General features: G+C 38.7%; 1 protein-coding gene and 1 pseudogene across 1 annotated transcript; one reads left to right on the top strand and one right to left on the bottom strand.

The window, feature by feature from the left end:
• Positions 1–4,087: 4,087 nt before the first annotated feature.
• LOC137741745 (probable histone H2B.1) lies at positions 4,088–4,820 on the bottom strand. Its single transcript, XM_068481467.1, has one exon. It carries the CDS (start codon positions 4,731–4,733, stop codon positions 4,287–4,289), a length of 447 nt encoding a protein of 148 aa, XP_068337568.1. The 5' UTR covers positions 4,734–4,820; the 3' UTR covers positions 4,088–4,286.
• A 3,482-nt stretch (positions 4,821–8,302) lies between these two features.
• Positions 8,303–21,256, top strand: LOC137743107 (disease resistance protein RPV1-like; annotated as a pseudogene).
• The last annotated feature ends 749 nt before the right edge of the window (positions 21,257–22,005 follow it).

Here is a 22,005-nt window from a genome sequence, read left to right as displayed (position 1 = left end):
ACCACACAAAGTGTCCATACGAATCACGAATTACAACCCCCCACACCGCCTAAGTTATTTGCAGATCGAGTGGCTCTGTGAACATTAATCTTAACCCAACCCTCCCTTGGCACTTGCCATTTAACCAGCACGAGTTGTTTATTCACCTTCGGCTTGGTGTTGAAATGTTGGAATTCCTGATACCACACTAGATAGAGATTTAGTAGAAAAATTAACTCATCGAGATAAGTAGTTTTTGGTATTGAATTTCTGTAGTGCATCACTATCAAATGTACTTGACTAATTAGTGAAGCAATGTCTTGAACTACTTAGCAGTTCGTGTAACCAAGACAATATTAATCACACTGCACCATTCCAGACACCCATAATTGCTCAGTTATGTTCATTTCGTCCCTGTCATGAGTACTCTAGAGAACTAAGCCCTTCATAATTCTCATATGAACTGCCTCATTCCACCCTCAAGGTAGACTTAGAATTAAAAGTATCCTGCAATAACCCACTTGAATTTTTAAAAATTCCAAGTTATAGGAATCCTTAAAACAAAGCTTAACATAACCCCACTAGTAAGCAACACTGTTATCCTCAAGGGGTCACGGGTAAGAGAGTATACCTCTGTAGTGCTACATAATTCGAGTTATCATAATTTAGTTGTCATGTTTGAACCTAAATCTTTGAATCTCCAGCCAACTAGGTTGGGTTTCCATTATGATGACGGGTTTGTGACCCATTTCCCTCGATGAGCAACTTACCATCTAACAAGCCTTTGATAATTGATACCACTCGGTTGACTATCTCCTATGGTGTGCCTTCCATCTGATGAAATTATACTTCATTCAGGAATAGTTGTTTTGTGACGTTAAATCCTTCAAACAAATATTTTAGGACTTACAAAATAATTTGCTAATACTCAAACACATTCCTCCACATTTAAGGTATTTGCCAACAAGGTTCTCTAACATTTTATTACTTTAAAATACCTCAATCAACATCCTTACAAGACCAAAGTAACTCATTCAAAATTTGACAAAGGACAACACCACTTGAACGGATGAGTAACATGGACCGGTAAACTTATTAGCCGCTCCATTACATTACTAATCTTTCTAGGAAGTACTCATCATTCTCCTTCAAAAATATTTGCAAAAGTATTAAACACACTAATTGTGAAAGACCATTTTTTTTATGGCAATTTACTTCTTTGGCTGTCAAACTGTTGAATTCTTTTGAAACTCAAATACTCACGTGCTGTCGTTGTAGCTTTGACTGTGCAACATATTAAAGAATTGGACCATACTAATTAAATTCCATTTTCAACACTTGCAATAAAAATTGTAGATTTTTATTTTACTTTTCCCTTTTTATGTTCAGAGTTGAAAATACTTGTTTTTATTTCTAAGGGCGTTAGTTGTGCTAGATTATTTCAAAGGAAAACTAATGAAAATGGCTTGAAAACTTTGAGTTTTAACGATAAGGACAAAATAAAAGGTAAAGTGAATAGTACCAGGATTGACTTTTTAGTGTAAAAATGTGGTTTTTCGTTAAAGTGAACAGTATCTTGGGCTTTTCGTTAAAACTCTCTTATTTCAAGCTAGACGAACTTTAGGGACTAAGTTAGACTAGCTGAGAATGTAGGCTAGATTGACTTCGTGAAGCGTTGGTGCTTTGTCTGACTACGAAGCAGGACAATGAAAATAGTATGCACTACATTTTAATTGCTTTTCTATTAAAGATATTATCAAAAGTATTAGTACTGAATGAGAGTGAGACTCAATCAAAAAGAGAAACCGAATTTCTTGCCAACGAAAGGAATATATATGGTTCAAGGGTAGCATAATAATTGATAATGTAATATTCTGCAACATACTTACAAGAGCTAGCTAGAATTATATCATTCAAAAATTGATCCACATGATATACAAAAGGTTAATTTACATTAACCAAAATACTTCACAGTGTTAAGGCTAAGTTGGAAGCCGGTACTTAATGTCGTACGATCAACAAAACACAATCCATATCAAAGACACCACATAATATACTTATCAGCTTGCCTTGTTGCTTAGAAGATTTTGAACGAAAACTTTTTTGGGTTTGGCATCTAATGACTTGAGTACTTCCACATTTTTGTGGTTTTTCTATAATGAGACTTGAGTACTTCCTCATGTCCATATCTATTCAAACTAAATAAATAAAAATAATAAAAATAAATAAAAAAAGAACCCATGATATATAACAGAAGAGAAATTTTATTTGAACTCATTTATCTTATCTTTACACCCAACTTAAGAACTTATTGAATAAAATTCCAAATGTGCCATGAAATAAATAGAAAGAATTTCAAAACATAAGAACTTGTATATGCTCCAACCAACCCCATGGGGAAAACGCAAAGGGAGGCTTTCACGCTCCCCGACAAGCCACGACATCCCTTTTTTCCGGCAAACACAATTGAATTAGTGTTGACGGAGAAGTGAGGAGTCATGTTTAGGGTTATTGGCTGTAGACAGAAAAACACCCATTTTTCTTTTCTTTTTCTTATTTATTAAGGGCCAATTTGAGAGTTTGTTGGACAAAATTGTTAAGTTGGGTGTCGAGATAAAACAAATGAGTTCAAATAAAATTTCTCATACCAAAATCCCACTTGAAAAAGAAAAATCCAATTCAAAAAAAAAAAAAAAAAAAAACGATCCCTTCAAGAAGAAGCAGAAGCAAAGAAACCATCACAACAGAAGAAGAAGCCATCTGCAACATAAGAAGCAGAAGAAGAAAAAAATCCAGCTCATAATCAAACACTAAACATGGAGAGATTGCCCAATTGATCCGAGAAAACGGAGAAATCGGCCAATCGATCCAAGAAAACAACGAGAGAAATGAGACCTAAAGAAAGAAATTGGCTCCAGGCAGAGCACAGCCAATCGATCCCCCTTACCAAGTTTTGGCGAAGCTGACAAGATTTCCAGCGATGGTCTTACCAATCATTTGCTTTTCGGAGGGTCTCGGTAAGACGTTCTAGTGAGCCATTTAGTCGAAACGAGTCCTTCGTATTCCTATTAAGGTAGTCCATGCAGATACAAATCCAGGACTACACTAACCCTTAATCCAATCCAATGAAGCCTAACTATGGCAAACAAACGCACCGTGTCGGCTGATAATTTTATAGTTTTGTACTCGCGTTTGAAGGCTATAGGCTTTTGATTCTTAAAGCCCAAAAAACATTACCTAGCAAGCCCAAACAGAACGCGGCTATATTAGATTACAATTTGTTTGGCTTCTATGACTCGAGTTTGCGATTTTGAAAGTGAATTAAATCGAACCGTACTGTGTCCACCCCTACCCCTATGTATAAGTAAGCAACACACATCCCCTTCCATTTTCTTTACTAGTAACATAGATTCATCCCAAGCCAAATTCATTCAACATTTAACCTAAACATTATTCATTCAGGCAAAATAGGTTGATGCATCTTTTAAACTGCCGTCCAAACTTCGCAATGCAAACAGAAACAACGGACATTTTCGTGTGAACCCACGCTTCAGTCACCACACTGAAACTGCATTTCGAACATGCACCCAAAACAGATTCAGCAAAAAATTCTAGGATACTTCTAGTCGTTAGATCATAATTGCAATGATGGAGAAATCAAAAACTGCATGGGTGGGGTTTTTTGTACGTTCAATCTGCAGACTCTTGACAAATAAATGAACAAAAACTGCATGTAGCATAATCCCCTCCCAAGATATCCCACCAGTCGTTCAAATGAAGTTAAATGGTCATGGCAATTGAAGAGAAAGATAGAGATGAATAGGTGTTCATGCTCATAGCAATGCGGTTTTGACAAAAGCCAAACAAGTAGGGGATCATACACATGGATTTGATGATATTCGATAACAAAAACTTGATTGCTTCTTCAAAAGAATTGAGTTCTGAATCTCCGACAGCAATGCAACACCATGAAAATTTTGCAACTACAATTCAACTTTAATCTGAGTAATCAAATAGAAAACCAAGTAAAAAGCCTTCAAAACATAAAAAGTGAAGCAATAGAGGCAACGAGTAAGAACCCCCAATCAGTTCAGTTGGGCATTTCATCAAACACCTTATAAACCATTAAGGATTATATGAACCATAATACTTCATTTCCTACCAAGATAAAGATCGAGTTCCAAATCAACACAAAGTCACAAAAAATAGAAAGAAAAATGCACATTTACTAATTAAAACCCTAACCCTAGACCCATAGGGCTCGATTTCAAATACCAGACATTGAAATCCACAAACCCTAAGCCCTTTCAAGAGCTGGTGAACTTAGTCACGGCCTTTGTCCCTTCCGAAACGGCGTGCTTGGCGAGCTCGCCGGGAAGCACGAGCCTCACGGCGGTCTGGATCTCCCGAGAAGTGATGGTGGGCTTTTTGTTGTACCTGGCGAGCCTGGACGACTCCTGGGCTAGCTTCTCGAAGATGTCGTTGATGAAGCTGTTCATGATTCCCATGGCCTTGCTGGAGATTCCGATGTCAGGGTGGACCTGCTTCAGGACCTTGAAGATGTAGATCTTGTAGGTCTCCACGCTCTTCTTCGATCTCTTCTTCTTCTTGTCGCCGGCGGCGGCCCCGGCTTCCTTGGGGAGCTTCTTCCCGGCCTTGGGCTTCTTCTCGGCGGGGGCTTTCTCCGCCACGGCAGACTTCTTCTCCTCTGCTGGCTTCTTCTCCGCAGGCTTCTTCTCGGCTTTGGGCGCCATTGATAGAGTTGCGAGAAAAGTTTGGGGCTTTTTCGATTTGGATTGAGACTGAGAGTTGGATATTTTTGTGATGACCGAAGTATGAGGAGATTGTGTTTTTATAGATGGTGAGCGGTTGGATTCTATTGGCTGCTGGGATTTCACGAGGATCGCTGTCTTGGGGTGTCGTTTAAGCCGTGGCTTGGGTTTGGTAATCTTCGAAAATTGACGGTTGTGATGTGTTAAGCTGATTCAAGCGGATTGGTGCCGGATCGGTGAGTTTAAGTGGAATTGGACGGTGGATACTTGTTGCATGGAATTGGTAATGGATGGTTGAGATGATGGGTGGATCGATGACATCATCTGGGTGTAGTTTTTTAAGGAAAAGGATCATCGGTAGATTCTTTTTCTGTGGATCATAGGAATTCCGTGATCGTGACCGTTTATCGTACATCATGCGGTCAGAAATCATTTTAAAATTTGAAATTTAAAATTAAATATAAATAGCACCTAACGAAAACTGATTGCACAATGTACGATGAACGGTCACGATCGCAGAATCCTTAGGATCCCCAAGAAAGGGATCCGGCAAGGATCCTTTCCCCTTTTTTAATTTCCTTTTAGGGTGAACTGCAATTTAGTCCCTGAATTATCACTTGAGTGAAAATCCTAAACTATTTTTTTAGAAAAACCAATCTTTGAATTATAAAAATTTGTCAATTACATCCCTAATATTATATTTGAAGCTACTATATTCAATTTTCCGTCAATTTAAGTCACATTACTTGCATGTGATACACATTAGAGAGCAGATTAGTACTTTTTCAAAAAAGTTGCATATGGAGTTAACTTTGGAGGGTAAATTAAACGTTAGATTCACAACATATATGAAATGTTAAGGGTTTATAAGCGAGAAAATGATGGTATTAAAGTGTGTCAAATGACCTAGGTTGACGAAAATTTGGATAAAATAACTTTGAATATAATAGTAGAGATTAAATTAGCAATTGTTATGAATTTAAGGATTATTTTACCAAAAAAATAATTCAAAGACCTAATTTTTACTAAAATGATAATTCATGAACTATATCAGCACTTCACCCTTCTTTTTATGAAAAATATCAAAAGGCAAATTAAAATCCCAAATAGTAAATTTTGGGGACATCTGTTGAATTTTCAAAATGGACCACCTGAAGCATAAGACCCTTGCTGAAGTAGTTTATGTTAGGCTATGAGAGTGTTTTTGTTCTGTTTGAACTTTTTTGGATGAATTGTCTTCTAGTCAAGAGAGCAACTTACAAGAAACAGGTTCACTACCATTGTGGCGTCATTGTCCAATAATGCATTGATATGTGTTTTAGACTGGCATGTCATGTGGAAGTTAATCTGTTCCATGTAAGTCATTCTCCCCGGTTCGAGTTAGGTGAAGTGTTTGTCTGCCCCCTCTCAATAACCACTCTTACCAGCCACCCATTATTGCTATTAGAAAGAGAGGTCTACTTTAGAGATTTCTTAGAAATGAAGCTGGACTAATTTTTAATGTAAAGTCAGCTATGTTTGAAGTCAATTACTCTGCTAATTAGGTTGATACATGCCAACAATTTTATGGGAAGTAGGAAGCAAGGTGCTACCCTTAATTTCTACTTAAAGATTTAGAGACACCAGTCACCAGCAATTAAAAGTAATTGTAATTGTCTGTGATAATGGCTTTCTCTAGAGCTCCAGAAGCCTCGTCTTCCAATTCTTCTCCCTCTCATGTTGATATGATGTGTTCTTGAGTTTTTGTGGCGAAGATACTCGAAAGACTTTCACTGAATTTCTCTATACAACCTTTGTTGAGAAAGGCATTCCCACTTTCCTATATGAAGAACTTGAGAGAGGGGAAGATATTAAGCCAAATTTTAAAAAAGCCATCCAACAGTCGCAGAGTTCTGTCATCGTATTTTTAAAAAATACGTATCTTCTAGATGGTGCCTTGATGAGCTTGTCATGTAGGTTATATTTCAATAGGCGATTTCTAAAATGACTATATTTTCAAATATCTCGATAGTCACGGCACATTATTTTCAAGTTACGAAGTGAGGCATCCTGCTTGTGCGTGAAACCACTGATTCTTCTTTTCATGTGTCATTTTTTAACATCTATAAGCAGTGGTGGATACAAAACTTCCATGTGTCATTTATGTTGGCTGTGAGTACTATGTTTTTTTTTTTTTTTATATATATAATTATCGACATTCTATTAGGAAAGTGGCCACCCCCCCAGTTAGAGTTAAATAAAGTGTTTGCGTGCTTAAATTGCTGTGAAATAGAAGCAAAAGGGAGTTGGTTACCTTTGAAAATCAAAGCCAAGAAGAATCTGAAAGGGGAGATAGAAACCAATAACAGCGAAGGGGATATTTCTGTGAATGGTGTGCGCGGCAGGCAACTAACAGAAGAAGAAGAGAAAGGGATTGGTGATGTTGGACTGAAGCCCATCCGGGATTATTTTCTTGTCCAAAGGAAATCTTCTTCTAAGCTTTAGGCATAGCAATCTGGTTTTGCTAGTTTTCAGCCTGTTTCAACTTATTGGCTAGCTCTAGGCATTCAAATGCCTAACATAACCATGGCATGCCCATCTGCTTTTATACAGCAATTTCAACACTTAGTGCTGTCTTTGTATATTTAATAAGGTCGTTTTCAACAGCTCATATGGGATTGAAGGCTTCGAAAGCCTTTGTCTCGGGTTTCATCGATGCTATCTTTAAGGCCCCAATTCTGTTCTTTGACTCAACACTGTTGGCCGGATTTTGATACGAATAAGTAGTCAAAATGCTACTTATGAACTCTGCTAACTGAATTTCAATCACTTGTTATCACGGCCATTCGATATCTCCACTTTTACAGGCTTCATCTGATTTAACTATTTTGGATTTTGATGTACCTTACTTATCTTACTTCCCAAGGATTTTGATGTATTAGAGCAATACATCTTGAATTTCAGGGTGTTTATAGGTGTTTAACATGGAACAAGTTTCTGGATGTCTGCAGGGCTTATAGGGCTTTCCCTGTCATATACGTTAACGCTAACGGGAACACAGATTTTTATGACTCGGATAATACCAGCCACAATTATTGTCCATTCTTATTTACGTTTCACAGTAAAACCAGCTGATTCATTAAAACCAATTGATCATATGAATGAACCAACTATTTATAAACACATGCAAAATTCATTTTTTGCTCGATTTGATATTTATACTCTCAACAGTTGGACGTGTTTATATGTTTTCATTTCAGTTAAATAGATTCAAGGACACAATGGACATTTTAAAAAGACAGAAAAACTGGCCTCAAAAAAGAATAATAATAATAAATAAAATACAGCTGACCCATCAAGACAATACCAGCCACAATTATTTCTTTAACAAAGAGACGTCGTATCTTATTTGCTTGGCCAAGAATTCGTCGTGGCCTATTGCCTTTAGAAAGTCAACTCTATCTAAGATCAACTATGTTTGAAGTCAGCTATTCTGCTATTCGATCTGTTACATGCAAACAATTGTATAAGAAGTAGGAAACCAAGAGCTACCAGAAATGAAATAGTGATTGAAATTGTCTGTGATCATTGCTTCCTCTAGGGCTCGGGAAGCCTCGTCTTCCAATTCTTCTCCATCTCGATATCGTTATCATGTGTTCTTGAGTTTCAGTGGCGAAGACACTCGAAAGACTTTTACTGACAATCTCTACACAGCTTTTATTGACAAAGGTTTTCCACATTTCGAGATGAAGAAGAACTTGAGAGAGGAGAAGATATTAAGCCAAATTTTGAAATAGCAATCCGACAGTCACGAAGTTCTGTCATCATATTTTCCAGAAGCTACGCATTTTCCAGATGGTGCCTTGACGAGCTTGTCATGATACTTAAACGCAAGAGGATCTCAAACCATGTAGTTTTACCAGTCTTCTACGCTGTTGATCCTTCAGATGTGAGGAAGCAGACAGGAAGCGTGGAAGAAGCATTTGCCAAACACGAAAAACATGGTCAACCATCCAACAAGATAAACCAATGGAAAAAAGCACTTGCAGAAGTTGCAGATCTAGCAGGGATGGTCCGAGCAAATCAAGCTGACGGGTAACATTTTTCTAACTAGCCATGTTCTATAGTGATGTTTAACGTTTGATTAATTACTTAGTCGGCTTATGCTGTGAATTCAGTATGTCAATTTATGATTGCTCCAACAGATGTACATCTCACTTCTATGAAAAGGATTATTAGATATCTTCAAGGCACTGCAGAATGTGGAATTACATATTTAGCTGATACTGATATTCATTTAACAGCATTCTCTGATGCTGATTGGGCGGCCGATTTGAACACAAGACGATCTGTGACTGGATATGTAGTCTATCTTGGGGGAAATCCAATCTCTTGGCAATCAAAGAAACAATCCTCAGTCTCTCGAAGTTCTTCAAAGGCAGAATACAAGGCTCTTGCACATACTGCAGCAGATGTGGCATGGCTTCGGTTGCTTTTGAAAGATTTGGGGGTTGCATTACCTATTCAACCAACAATATTCTGTGACAATATGTCAGCAATAGCACTTAGTGCTAATCCAGTATATCATTCAAGAATTAAACACCTTGATATGGATTATCATTTTGTCCGAGAAAGGGTGCATAATGGTGATCTGTTGGTTGACTATCTACCTACCGATGACTAGACAGGCGATGTTCTTACTAAAGGCCTCCACAGTCCAACGTTCACTCAACATTGTTTCAATCTCAAACTCGGTTACCCTGGTTGAGATTGATGGGGGAAGTTGACTGATATTGACTCAAGGAAATGCCACATAATCTGCCATGTCATCAATATTACTGTTGAAAGTTTGTTAGGATGGTTATTAGTAGCTTACAGAGTAAGAAAGGTTGTTAGGCTACTAGAGAGGTATAAAAGGCTCATTGTGGCTTAATGTTTGTATTCAGAAATCATTCTATCAATACAACATCTTTCATCTTCTTTCTAATTTCTCTCTAATCTTTCAATACTCTCTGCACTGCTTTCTTCTTCTTCTCTCTGCAACTCTAGTTACTTTTGTTAAGAGGTTAGTCCTAATTCATGTCTTAGCAAGCCTTTTCTGATAATTTAAATATTTTGCTATCAAAAGCTCATAAACTATGTGCAGTAAAGTATTTTCACATATACTAATCAATATCAGCTAAATTCCCTTTGAATATGTACTATTTTTGGTTTCCTGTGTTGTCGATATACTTATCTGGTTGTAAGCATTCATTCATTGTTTGAACATTTTATAACATTGGCCTATTATTTGCATTCAACCTTGTAATTTAATTTTTTGAAACATGTGTGACATGTCAAGTAATTTGATTTATTTTTTGTTTTAATTCTAATGTTTAGGTACGAGTCAAAGTTTATCAAGAAAATTGTTAAAGTGATTGATGATAAACTAAGCCGCATGCGCACACCATTTACTGTTGCACCCTACCTGATTGGAATTGATTCACGAGTTCAAAATATTAATTCATGGTTAAACGATGGATCAACCGATGTTGGCATAGTTTTAGTTAACGGGATTGGGGGAATTGGAAAGACAACCATTGCAAAGTTTGTTTATAATTTAAACCATAGAAGATTTGAAGGAAGCTGTTTCCTTGAAGATGTCAGGGAAACTTCAAAGAAACCGAATGGTTTAGTGCAACTACAAAGTCAATTTCTTCATCCTATTTTGAGTGGAAGAAAAGTGAAAGTACATAGTGTTAGCGAAGGAATAAACAAGTTTAGAGATGCCATAATCTGTAAAAGAGTTCTCCTTGTTCTCGATGATGTGGATGATATGGACCAAATTAGAGCAATATTTGGGAGACGAGATTGGTTTATTCCAGGAAGTAAAATAATCATAACAACTAGGTATGCACAATTGCTAAGGGAACGTGAATTATCCATCTACAACATTCATAACGTGTCTGAATGTCGATGAATCACTGGAACTCTTTAGTTTGCATGCTTTTGGACAAGATCAACCAATAGAAGGTTACATGAAACTTTCGAAAAGGATAGCAGACCGAAGTGGAGGACTTCCATTAGCTCTTCAGACTTTGGGTTCTTATCTATCAGGACGAGCTATGGATGTATGGGAAAGTACACTGAAGAAATTAATAGATGTGGAGTCTTTGAAAAGCTCAGAATAAGTTACGATGATTTACAAGATAACCACGACCAAAGTTTGTTCCTACATATGGCATGTTTCTTTGTCGGAAAGGAAAAGGATTATATTGTTAGAATACTAGATGGATGTGATTTCTTCACAATTGTTGGCATTGAATATCTTGTGGATAGATGTTTGGTAACAATTGGTGAAGATAAAGTGGTGAAGATGCATCAAATGATCTGTTCAATGGGCAGAGAAATTGTTCGCCTAGAATCAAAGGATCCTGAGAAATGCAGTCGATTATGGTGGGATAAGGATTCTATTACACCCGCCCCTGCTTATCAATGTAATTCTGTATTTCTCCCTAAAAATTTATAGAATTATCACTTTAATCCTTAATTTTTCACCCAATCAGGATCGGGAAAAGAGATTTGTTCCTATCCCTAAGCTGCCACGTGGCAGTACCCCAACACACCTCTCTTTTCTCTTTCTGTCCCCTACCCGCCGTGACCCCTTCTCTTTCTTTCTCTTTCTCTTTCTCTTTCTTCTCTCTTTTTCTGCACACCCTTTCTTCCCTTTCTCGAAACTCTCTCGTCTCTCTCCTTCTCCTACACCGTGACCATACACACGCACCTATAGCTACACCTGCTCAGGGAGATCATCATCATCATCGCCATCAAACCTCATCTTTCTCTCCCTTGTTCTCGTCGCCGTGAGGAAGTAAGAACCAAGAACTCTCCGGCGAGTTTCCTTTGTTTTTTCCTGTTTGGTAAGCTTTGATTTTTCCCTTTATCCGTGTTAGTTGTTGCCTGAATGTGTTTTACTGAGTTTGAGCTCGTTATTTCCAAGTTTTTAGAGTTAGATCGGCACGGGTGAAGGCATACCCATCTCTGACGAGTTTCGTGGTTGTTGAGGAGTTTTCCGACCACCACAAGCTGTTTTACGACGAACCAAAGGTATAAAAATACTCCTCTTGTCTAGTGCTTCATTTTGATACCTAGATCGGGGTCTAGAGTGCATGTTTACAGTTGGCCGGAGCTATAGAAGCTCCGACGTTCTTCTCCGGTTCGCACCAAGCCCTTCAGGCCGTTTCTCCACCCACGGGCCTTAGGCCTGTGTTGGTTTCAGCCTAAAACCCTAACCCTTTTCCTTTTTATTTTTATTTAATTTCTTTTAAGACCCAAAAGCCTTAGGGCCGTGTTAGCAAACCCAAAACCCTTTCTATTTGGGTCTTTGGGCCCGTGTTGTTTAAGCCCTAAACCAGCCCACCTAAAATCTAAACCCATTTTCCTAACCCAAACCCTAGGGCCCAAACCCGGATCCAATACTCAAACCCTAATCCGGGTGACCCGAGTTGACTGACGGGTTGACCCATGACCTGTTGACCCAGTCAACGGTCAACGTTGACTTTTAACTTTGACCACCGTTGACTTTGACCTCGGGGTTGACTTTTTGGGTTTTCGTGCGGGACCCTTTCTAGGCTAATTTCGACGGCTTGAACCCATTTCTGATGTCCGTTTTCCTAAATTCAATTGTTTAAGTAGAGTTTGACTGAAGGTACCATTTGTGTGAATAGGTACAATTCATAGCAGTGATTCCGTTATTCCTGTTTGGTACGGCTTGCACCAACGGTGTACGGTGAGTGGACCCCTTCTAAAAATGCATATTTTAATGGTAGAAATGCATACATAGAAAAGCATGATTTCACAATTATGTTTTATGAAACGCTTTGAGATAATATGCTTACTGATGCTATTTTGAATTGTTACTATTTTTCCTATAACCCATGTTCTTATAGAATATCCGATGGATGACGATATGATATTTAGAACATGTTTAGAACACTTCTTTATAGTATAAATGATGGATGACTTTATACTATGAAGTTGTTTTTCAATGTATGTATGTTCATTGGTTTTGTACTTACATAGTGGTCCTTTTTGCTACGGGACGTAGGGATAGATCCGGTCCGTCCCGGGCGACGGTTTGGTGTTGGCATAGGGCCTGAAGTGTGTTTCCTCTGGCTATTTAGCACAGGGACGGGGAGCCAACATGGGGCCTGTAGTGTGTGTTCCTCTGACTATCTGCTCAGAGACGGGGAGCCGGCATGGGGCCTAAAGAGTTATCGGACATTCACTAGTGATTATTATTTATACAAATTATGATTTGAGACATTACATGGCATGCTAGATTTCGGAAAACCTATGTTTATCATAATATATGTGTTTTCATAAAACCTGGGGGTTAGTACGTTGATAACTGTTTACTATATTTATATATCAACTTGGTCAACTCATGTTTGTTTTGCGCTCCCTTCAGGACCTATGAACGAGGAATACGATCTGAGCTACGGGGCATTCCCATACCAGTGATATTGTGCTATATTCTCTCTGCTTCGACATCTATTGTAATAGCACTTCTCTATCTTAGTTTCTGTTTGTATTCTGTAATAGACTTATACTCTGGAAGTGTTATGTATTTTCCTAATTTTCAATACTTAGTAGTTGAACTTTTATTTTGTGTAATTAGCCCCTATTGCATGCTTTAGTTTTTTTCTCAGCTTTTGTTCAAATTAAATGGCTTTCGTCACCCTTCGGGTGTCGGCCAACACGTGACCATCTCGATGTCCCCAGGACCTCGGGGTCAAGATGTGTCAGATTCTTTTGATGTACTGAAATCAAAAAGTGTAAGAACTATTCTCCTCTTATATATGTGTGTGTGTGTATATGACTCTTTTTGGGAATGCATACATCCTTGTTTTACTTATCAAACTGTATCTTTTTTTTTACTTTCTGTCTTTTAGGGTACAGATTCCATTGAAGGTCTTAAGTTGAACATGCATGTGCTCTCGGCAAGCACTCTTTCAGGAAATTCAAATGAGATAGTCTTGCACACTAATGCATTTGCAAGGATGAACAAATTAAGACTACTCTAGCTTAGTCATGTACAGTTCAAGGGATCGTATAATGAACTCCCGAAAGAGTTAAGATGGTTGAGTTGGCTTGGATTTCCTTTGAAATATATAGCCAGTGATTTTCCTTTGGAGTTCTTGGTTTATCTTGAAATGCATCAGAGTAACTTGACGCAAGTCTTCAACCGGAAAACAGACTTGAGACAAGTCTTGAAGGGAAGAAAGGTATGCTACTCCAGGCTTATGCATTCTTTTGTGAAAAGGTGTTTTATGATTAATTGGATTTTTCTAAGAATTAAACTTTAGACACTTTTCGTTTTTTTCTTTTTTCCACAGCACCTTCCCTCATTGAAGACCCTTGACCTAAGTCATTCCCATAGCCTAACTGAAATTGGTAACTTCTCGCTGGTTCCAAATTTGGAAAGACTTATTCTTGAAGATTGTCCGAGCTTGGTTGATATCCATGATTCGATTGGAAAGCTAAATAGACTGGTTTACTTGAATTTGAAAGATTGCATAAAGATTATGAAGCTTCCAAGGAATGTTTTTGCACTGAAATTACTTGATACACTTATTGTTTCTGGTTGCTTAAATCTGGATCCATTTCCAGCGTAGTTGAAGATGATGGAATCTCTAAAAGTGCTAGATGTGGCTGATATTTCAATAACTACCACTGGGGAGGTCAAATCACGCCTAAGGAGAAATCCAGAAACTTTTTGGGCTTCTTTACCACGTTGTTTAGTACATTTAAAGCTCACAAGTTGCAATCTTTCTGATGATTCTTTTCCCAAAGATTTTAGTAACCTATTCTTTTTGGAGTTACTAGACCTAAGCAACAATCTAATTTCTGGTCTACCAGATTGCGTCCAAGGTCTTACAGGTCTTGATCAACTCATCTTTTCCAATTGCAAGATGCTCAAAGAACTTGCAGAGCTACCAAGGGTAACATACTTGGGTGTGTTTGATTGCACATTACTTGAGAAAGTAATATTTCAATCGAGTTCCTGCATACCGTTTGAATTCCTATGCTTTTATAACCCTAACCTAGTTGAAATTGAATACACGTACAAGTTTGAACCCATTGAAAGATTTGATATGGAACTCATCCACCTTTTGGGTTTGTATAACTTGGATCCCACGGCAACCATCCAAATGATCTTCCCATGTAGGAGTGCATGTCTGCCTAGGATTTTGAGGCTGGAGGATTGGATAAGGATGTATCCCATTCAGGTGCCTCTCTCTCTGTCTTTCTATCTCTCTCTCTCTCTCTCTCTCTCTCTCTCTAACAAACAAACACACACACACACAAACAAACATCACATGGAAGATAAGACTTGACTAGGATTCTGATTTGTATGACATGTTGTATGCATAGGGACTATATGAATATGGGATATTTAGCACGTTTCTTCTTGGGAATGTGGTGCCAGGCCAGTTCAGCCATAGAAGTTGAGGCTTTTCAGTATCTTTTACCGTGCCTTCTTGTTGCTTTTCAAAGATTGATTTGTATATTTCTTATGTTGTTACAAGAGAGTGAGAACACTCTTATAGAGAAACACAACACGGGGATGCCCGGGATAAACAAAACATCAACCCTAAGAACCTGCCCTAGTTCCGAGAGAAGCAAAAGAAGAATAAAATAAGGAAAGAAGGTAAGGGACAAGACAAGGTATGGAAGACACAAGAGTAGGGTTAAGACCATCACTTTAGCCCATAACTTAGCTAAAGTGAGGATGCCAACCCGCCAACCCATACTTGAGATGCTTACACAATACATTGGAAAGCAAAATATCCACTCCATGAATTAAGGAGTTGACAACATGTCACTAAGAGATCAAACTCAGCCATGCATGAATCCATGAATCCGTGCCCTAAAGTACAAGTGACAAATTCCAATACTCCCCCTCAAGCTGGATCCAGAAGATTGATGGATCCAAGCTTGGACAGGAGGCGCTGAAACTGATGAGAAGGCAAGGGCTTTGTGAGAACATCAGCCAGTTGATCAGAGCTTTTGGTGTAGTGTGTCCGAATTACTTGATCTTGCACTTGCTCCCGAATGTAATGACAATCAACTTCAATGTGCTTCGTTCGTTCGTGAAACACTGGATTGGAAGCTATATGCATAGCAGCTTGGTTGTCACAGAATAGAGACATAGGAAGAGTTGCAGAAAACCCTAAGTCGCTTAGAAGACCCTTAAGCCAGATTAATTCACAAGCTGTTGAGGCCATTGCACGATACTCAGCTTCGGCACTTGATCTGGCAATGACAGTTTGCTTTTTACTCTTCCAGGTGACCAGGTTTCCACCAACAAAGGTGCAATAACCACTAGTAGATTTGCGATCAATAGCATTGCCTGCCCAATCTGCGTCACAGTACCCCATGATATGAGTGGGATCATTCTTTGTCATGAGAATGCCACGTCCCACAGATCCTTTCAAGTAACGTAAGATCCTCTTTACAAGATTCAAATGATCAACTGAAGGATTGTGCATGAATTGGCTGACAATGCTCACTACATATGAGATATCGGGTCTGGTGATAGTTAGGTAGATTAGCTTACCAACAAGCCTCTGGTATGAACTGATATTGGAGAGGGGAGTTCCGCCCATTGTAAGTTTGAGCTTGTTGTCGAGAGGGGTGGTGGCAGGCTTTGACTCACTCATGTTAACATCATTGAGAAGATCCATGACATATTTTCGTTGATTGAGAAATAGACCCTTGTGAGAGGATGCCATTTCAATCCCAAGAAAATATTTTAACACCCCAAGATCTTTGATTGCAAACTTTTGTTGTAATGACTGTTTGAGTTTGAAGATCTCAGAAGCATTGTCACCAGTAATTATTAAGTCGTCCACATAAATCAGCACAACTAACTTTCCACCAGCTCCAGTACGTACGAACAATGATGAATCTGCTCCACTTCTTTTGAAACCAGCACTGTGAAGAACTGAGCTTAGTTTAGCATACCAAGCATGAGGGGATTGCTTCAGTCCATAAATGGACTTATGCAACTTACACACCAGATCAGGGACCTGACTTTGAGGATGGCCAGGGGGCAATCGCATGTAAACTTCTTCTTCGAGATCACCGTGAAGAAAGGCGTTTTTCACGTCCATTTGATACATAGTCCAACCGTTATTGACAGCAACAGACAACAACACCCTTACTGAGTTCATTTTTGCAACTGGCGCGAATGTTTCTTTATAGTCCACTTCAAATGTTTGAGTGAACCCTCGAGCCACTAACCTGGCTTTATGCCTCTCGATTGAGCCATCTGCATGAAATTTTATCTTATAGATCCACTTACATCCCACTGCCTTTTTTCCTTTTGGAAGTTTGGTGATGCTCCAGGTGTTGTGCTGGTCTAGAGCATTGAGTTCATCTCTAATTGCTTTCTGCCACACTGCCTGATGGTTAGCCTCATGGAAACTTTGAGGCTCCCTGTAACTGGAGATGTTGTTAAGAAAGGCTGCATGCGAGGGGGTCACTTTTTGATATGATACATAACTTGATATTGGATGCTTTGGTTTGTATATATCAAAATCGTGAAACCGGTTGGGAGGCTGCCTATCCCGCCGGGGATTGCGTCGGGGTGCTGGAAGAGAAGGCTCACTCTCGTGCAACCCTTCTGCAACATTTGGAGGGTTGTCTTGGTTTTCACTGCCTTCATCTTGTATGAACTCATCTGGTTGAGGGTCTTGAAGATCAGTGTCTGTGTTGTCATGACTGAGATTGAGCTCTTCGTGATGTAAATCCTCAGATCCAATTCTTGGTAATGGAAACAGGTCCAGGGTGTCATCCCCTTGGTCTATGTTTTCACTTGGTTTAAAAAAGGAATTAGTTTCATGGAATCTAACATCTTTGGACACAATCACTTTCCTTAGTTGGGGATTATAGCACTTATATCCCTTTTGAGTAGATGAATAACCAAGAAAGAGACATTTAGCAGCTCTGGGATCCAATTTGTCTCGGTGTTGAGACTGAACATGCACAAAACAGATGCAACCAAACACTTTAAGATGTGAGACATCAATTTTTCTTCCTTTCAAGACCTCTAGGGGGGGACTTGTGTTCCAAGACTCGACTAGGTAACCTATTGATGATGTATGCAGCTGTCATAACACCTTGTGACCAAAACCTCTTAGATACATGCATTTGCAGCATCAGTGCTCTTGTTTTCTCAAGAAGATCTCGGTTTTTACGTTCGGCTACCCCATTTTGTTGAGGGGTTCCAACGCAACTCGTTTGATGCATGATGCCATGAGCACTTAAATAATGTTTCATGATATGGGACATGTATTCGGTGCCATTGTCAGATCGCAAGGTTTGTATTTGAGATAAAAAGTGGTTGTGTTACAAGGTTATGAAAATCTTTAAATACTTCTATAACCTCACTCTTAGACTTTAGTAAGTACAACCAAGTAACCCGAGAGAAGTCATCCACAAAAATCACAAAAAACTTGTAACCATCAAACGATTCACTAGTTGGTCCCCATACATCGGAATGAACAAGTTCAAAACACTTACTTGTTCTAGAAAGAGAAGATTTAGAGGGTAATCTAGTGTCTTTAGACAAGTGACAGGTTTCACAACTCATATCATCCTTTCCTAAATTTGGAAACAAAGTTGACAAAATGGGAGAGGAAGGATGTGCTAAACGTTGATGCCACAACCAAGCATCATGAGTGGATTCGAACTTGGTTTGAAGACCTCTGGGATTGCTTTTTGACAGGTAATAGAGACCGTCTAAGTAAAACCCTTCACCAATCGTCCTTTTTGTGACACAGTCCTGAAAAATCACATTGTGAGGAGAAAAAATGGCTAAATAATTCAAGGTATTTGTGATCCTTCCCACAGATAGAAGTTTAAATGGAAAGGAAGGGACATACAAAGCTACAGACTCGAGTTCATCTGACATCAACCTAATTTTTTCTTTTCCTAAAACCTTTACTTGGTTTCCATCTGCTATTGAGACTTGAGATGGTTTTGTCAATCTTTCAAATTTTTGAGAATTAGACACAAGGTTGGTCATATGATCTGTGGCACCCGAATCTATAACCCAAAAATCATGCAACATATTTAACTTTAGTGCAGTTTTAAAGGCTTTCATAATACCTGGCATGTCTTCTTGGGGCACAGGATTTGTGTCTGTCAAAAAACCTGTGAACTTGCCAAGCATTGCTGTTGATGTTCCTTCTTCCATGCCCTTGGTACTGTCTCTTTGATCACCTCATTTCTTGCCTTGTAGAAATGACAGGAACTCATTCATGAGTTCTGTCGGGTTGGCTGTGAAATTCTTGAATGCATCTGTCTTATTGGAGAAGGAGGTGGATGCAAAATTAGCTCGATGTGGGGTACGATTCACCCTTGGTACATTCTTCATGAAGTCTGGCTTTAATTCTGGATGTAAAATCCAGCATGTGTCCCTAACATGACCTGTGTTATTGCAGTGTTGACACTTTAGGTGAGGGTGCTTTCCTTTGTACCTTCTTTCGTTAGTTACATATGCCCTAGACTCCGGGACATTTGGCATAGTACTTATGTTCATGACTTTCCTCCTTACTTCCTCACGTTGAATCGTTGCACACACGCTTGGAAAGGAAGGTAGTTATGTGTTCATGAGTATGTGACATCGAAGATCTTCATATGTTGAGTCAAGACTGGACAAGAGTTGGAAGATCTTGTCTTCTTCTGCCCTCTTTCGTAGCAACGCTGCATCTGTCGTATGAGGTTGATAAGTTTCCAACTCGTTCCACATGGTCTTCATACTTCCCAAGAGTTGCACGAATGGCTTCCCATCTTGTTGTAAATCGGAGATGTCTTTTTTCAATTGGAAGACTCGAGCAGCATTATTTTGGCTGCCATACATCTCTCCCTGACTGCTTCCCATAGTTGATAAGAAGATTCTGAGTAGCTGAAAATTTCAGCTAATTTTCTCTCCATGGAATTTAAGAGCCATGACATCACAAGTTGATCTTTGCTCAGCCAAGATTCATAGTTTGACGAGGAAGCATCAGGAACTTTGATGCTTCCATTTATGAACCCTAACTTGGACCTACCACCCAGCACCAATGACACTGCTCTCGACCATGGCAAGTAATTAAACTCATTCAATACGACTGAGCTTAACCTTTGATTTGGGTTGACATCCACTTCATGCATATTTACGGAGGAAACTTCCGGGGAGCTATCCGCCGTTGAAGCTGCCGGATTTTCTTGCGACATTTTTGAGATTGAAGAATTTTGGAAAGCAGTATAGCAGGAGCAGGTTAAAGTTCCTGCTCTGATACCATGTTGCTTTTCAAAGATTGATTTGTATATTTCTTATGTTGTTACAAGAGAGTGAGAACACTCTTATAGAGAAACACAACACGGGGATGCCCGGGAGAAACAAAACATCAACCCTAAGAACCTGCCCTAGTTCCGAGAGAAGCAAAAGAAGAATAAAATAAGGAAAGAAGGTAAGGGACAAGACAAGGTATGGAAGACACAAGAGTAGGGTTAAGACCATCACTTTAGCCCATAACTTAGCTAAAGTGAGGATGCCAACCCATACTTGAGATCCTTACACAATACATTGGAAAGCAAAATATCCACTCCATGAATTAAGGAGTTGACAACATGTCACTAAGAGATCAAACTCAGCCATGCATGAATCCATGAATCCGTGCCCTAAAGTACAAGTGACAACTTCCAATACTTCTACTTCTAATCAACGGGTTCGCGGCTTGAATATCTTCTGTTTATACACGTTTTGATGGTGGTTTTTTGTCCTGGTTATCATTGTGATATAATTAGTCCAATAATCACTAAAGTTAGCAACAAAAGCACTGGTGTGAAGTTTATCTATGACCCATCATGCTTCGGCGATCCAGGTCATTCGAAGACATGATATTCTTAAGCCATTGGAATTTGAAGAATAAATTGAAGGGTGGTGACGAATTGAAAGTTTCCATATTTATGAGAGCATGGTTTGAATGAAAGGAGTGTGGTATCCAGCTTGTGTATGAGAAAGAAAAGAAGATGATTACCCAACAAGACACGACAACTCCTTCTTTTGCATCTGTCAGTTTTGAGCGTTTGGAATACGAGTTGATGCCAAGAACATACTTTCTCTCTCATGGACCAGTAACAAGGAGAATATTGAGGTTTAGGATGTGGAGGAATTCGGTTTTGTTCAATGATATATTTATGGATTCTGATCAAGAAGCAGGTGTGTCTCACATTTATACTTTTACTTATACTCTTGTTTTTCTCTAAAATCGATCACCATTCTTATCCAAAATTTTGGCATGGATTTGCATGGTTAACAGACAGCAGTACTGCAACAAGGCGAGCTGAGGCTTGCAACCACACAGCAGCATCCCCCGCACCTGAAACGCGTCATATTTGAAAATAGATATGTACATAATCGCTTGTTTGGATCAGTGAGATCATATCGCTTGTTTGGATCAGTGAGATCATGGTCAATAAGCCCTCTATGAATTGTCTGTGTAGTTGGTTCAGTTATCTTTGAATTCTGTTTCAAAGTATATCTGAGATGAGAGATATGCTTTACTCTTTATGCTGCACAGAACAGTTTCATATTTTTGTCTATTTCTGTTACAAATTTCCGAATGCAATTGTGGTTTAAATCACTCAATTTCTTGTTGGAAATTGCTGATCATATTCATCTCATTGATAAAGATTTAGCTTCGACATTTAACAAAAATTGGTCTTCGATCCTGTTTTACAATTTTGAGACTGGTTACAGTAGCGTGCTTCTCTTATAAAATCAATATTGGAAAATATTATTTGGTAGTTTGGTATAGTTGTTTGACAAACTTTATAGGTCTACCATGGCCCAACATCAACATCGTTGATATTATTCCCACTTTACCACTTATTGTTAGGTGTGCAGTTTTATCATAAAATGTCTCAATAAATGGTAGAGATAGATTTTCTCATATATTAATTGTATATTATTTTTTCATATGCCTGAAGGAGGATTCTATTCTCTGGAAAGGGATCCTCTCCAGATCCCTTCCATCAAATTCTCCCCATCAACTAATCCGAGCCCTTGAAATTGATCAAACAGCTACAAACAGGGGTCCACTTTAAAAGTTATAATAACTTTAACCGTTAGATCAAATTTCAAAGGTCTGGATTGTTTGATAGAGAGAATTTGGTGGAAGGGATCAGGAGATGATCCCTTTCCCTATTCTCCAAAATTGTTTCTATAAAAGAAGGAAAG

This window comes from Pyrus communis, chromosome 8 (assembly GCF_963583255.1).
Source record: "Pyrus communis chromosome 8, drPyrComm1.1, whole genome shotgun sequence".
Taxonomy (NCBI): Eukaryota; Viridiplantae; Streptophyta; class Magnoliopsida; order Rosales; family Rosaceae; genus Pyrus; species Pyrus communis.
This window is presented reverse-complemented; position numbering and strand designations above follow the sequence as displayed.

Excerpts from the sequence above, each read along its gene's own strand:
- LOC137741745 (XM_068481467.1), bottom strand. The coding sequence starts at position 4,733 with ATGGCGCCCAAAGCCGAGAAGAAGCCTGCGGAGAAGAAGCCAGCAGAG.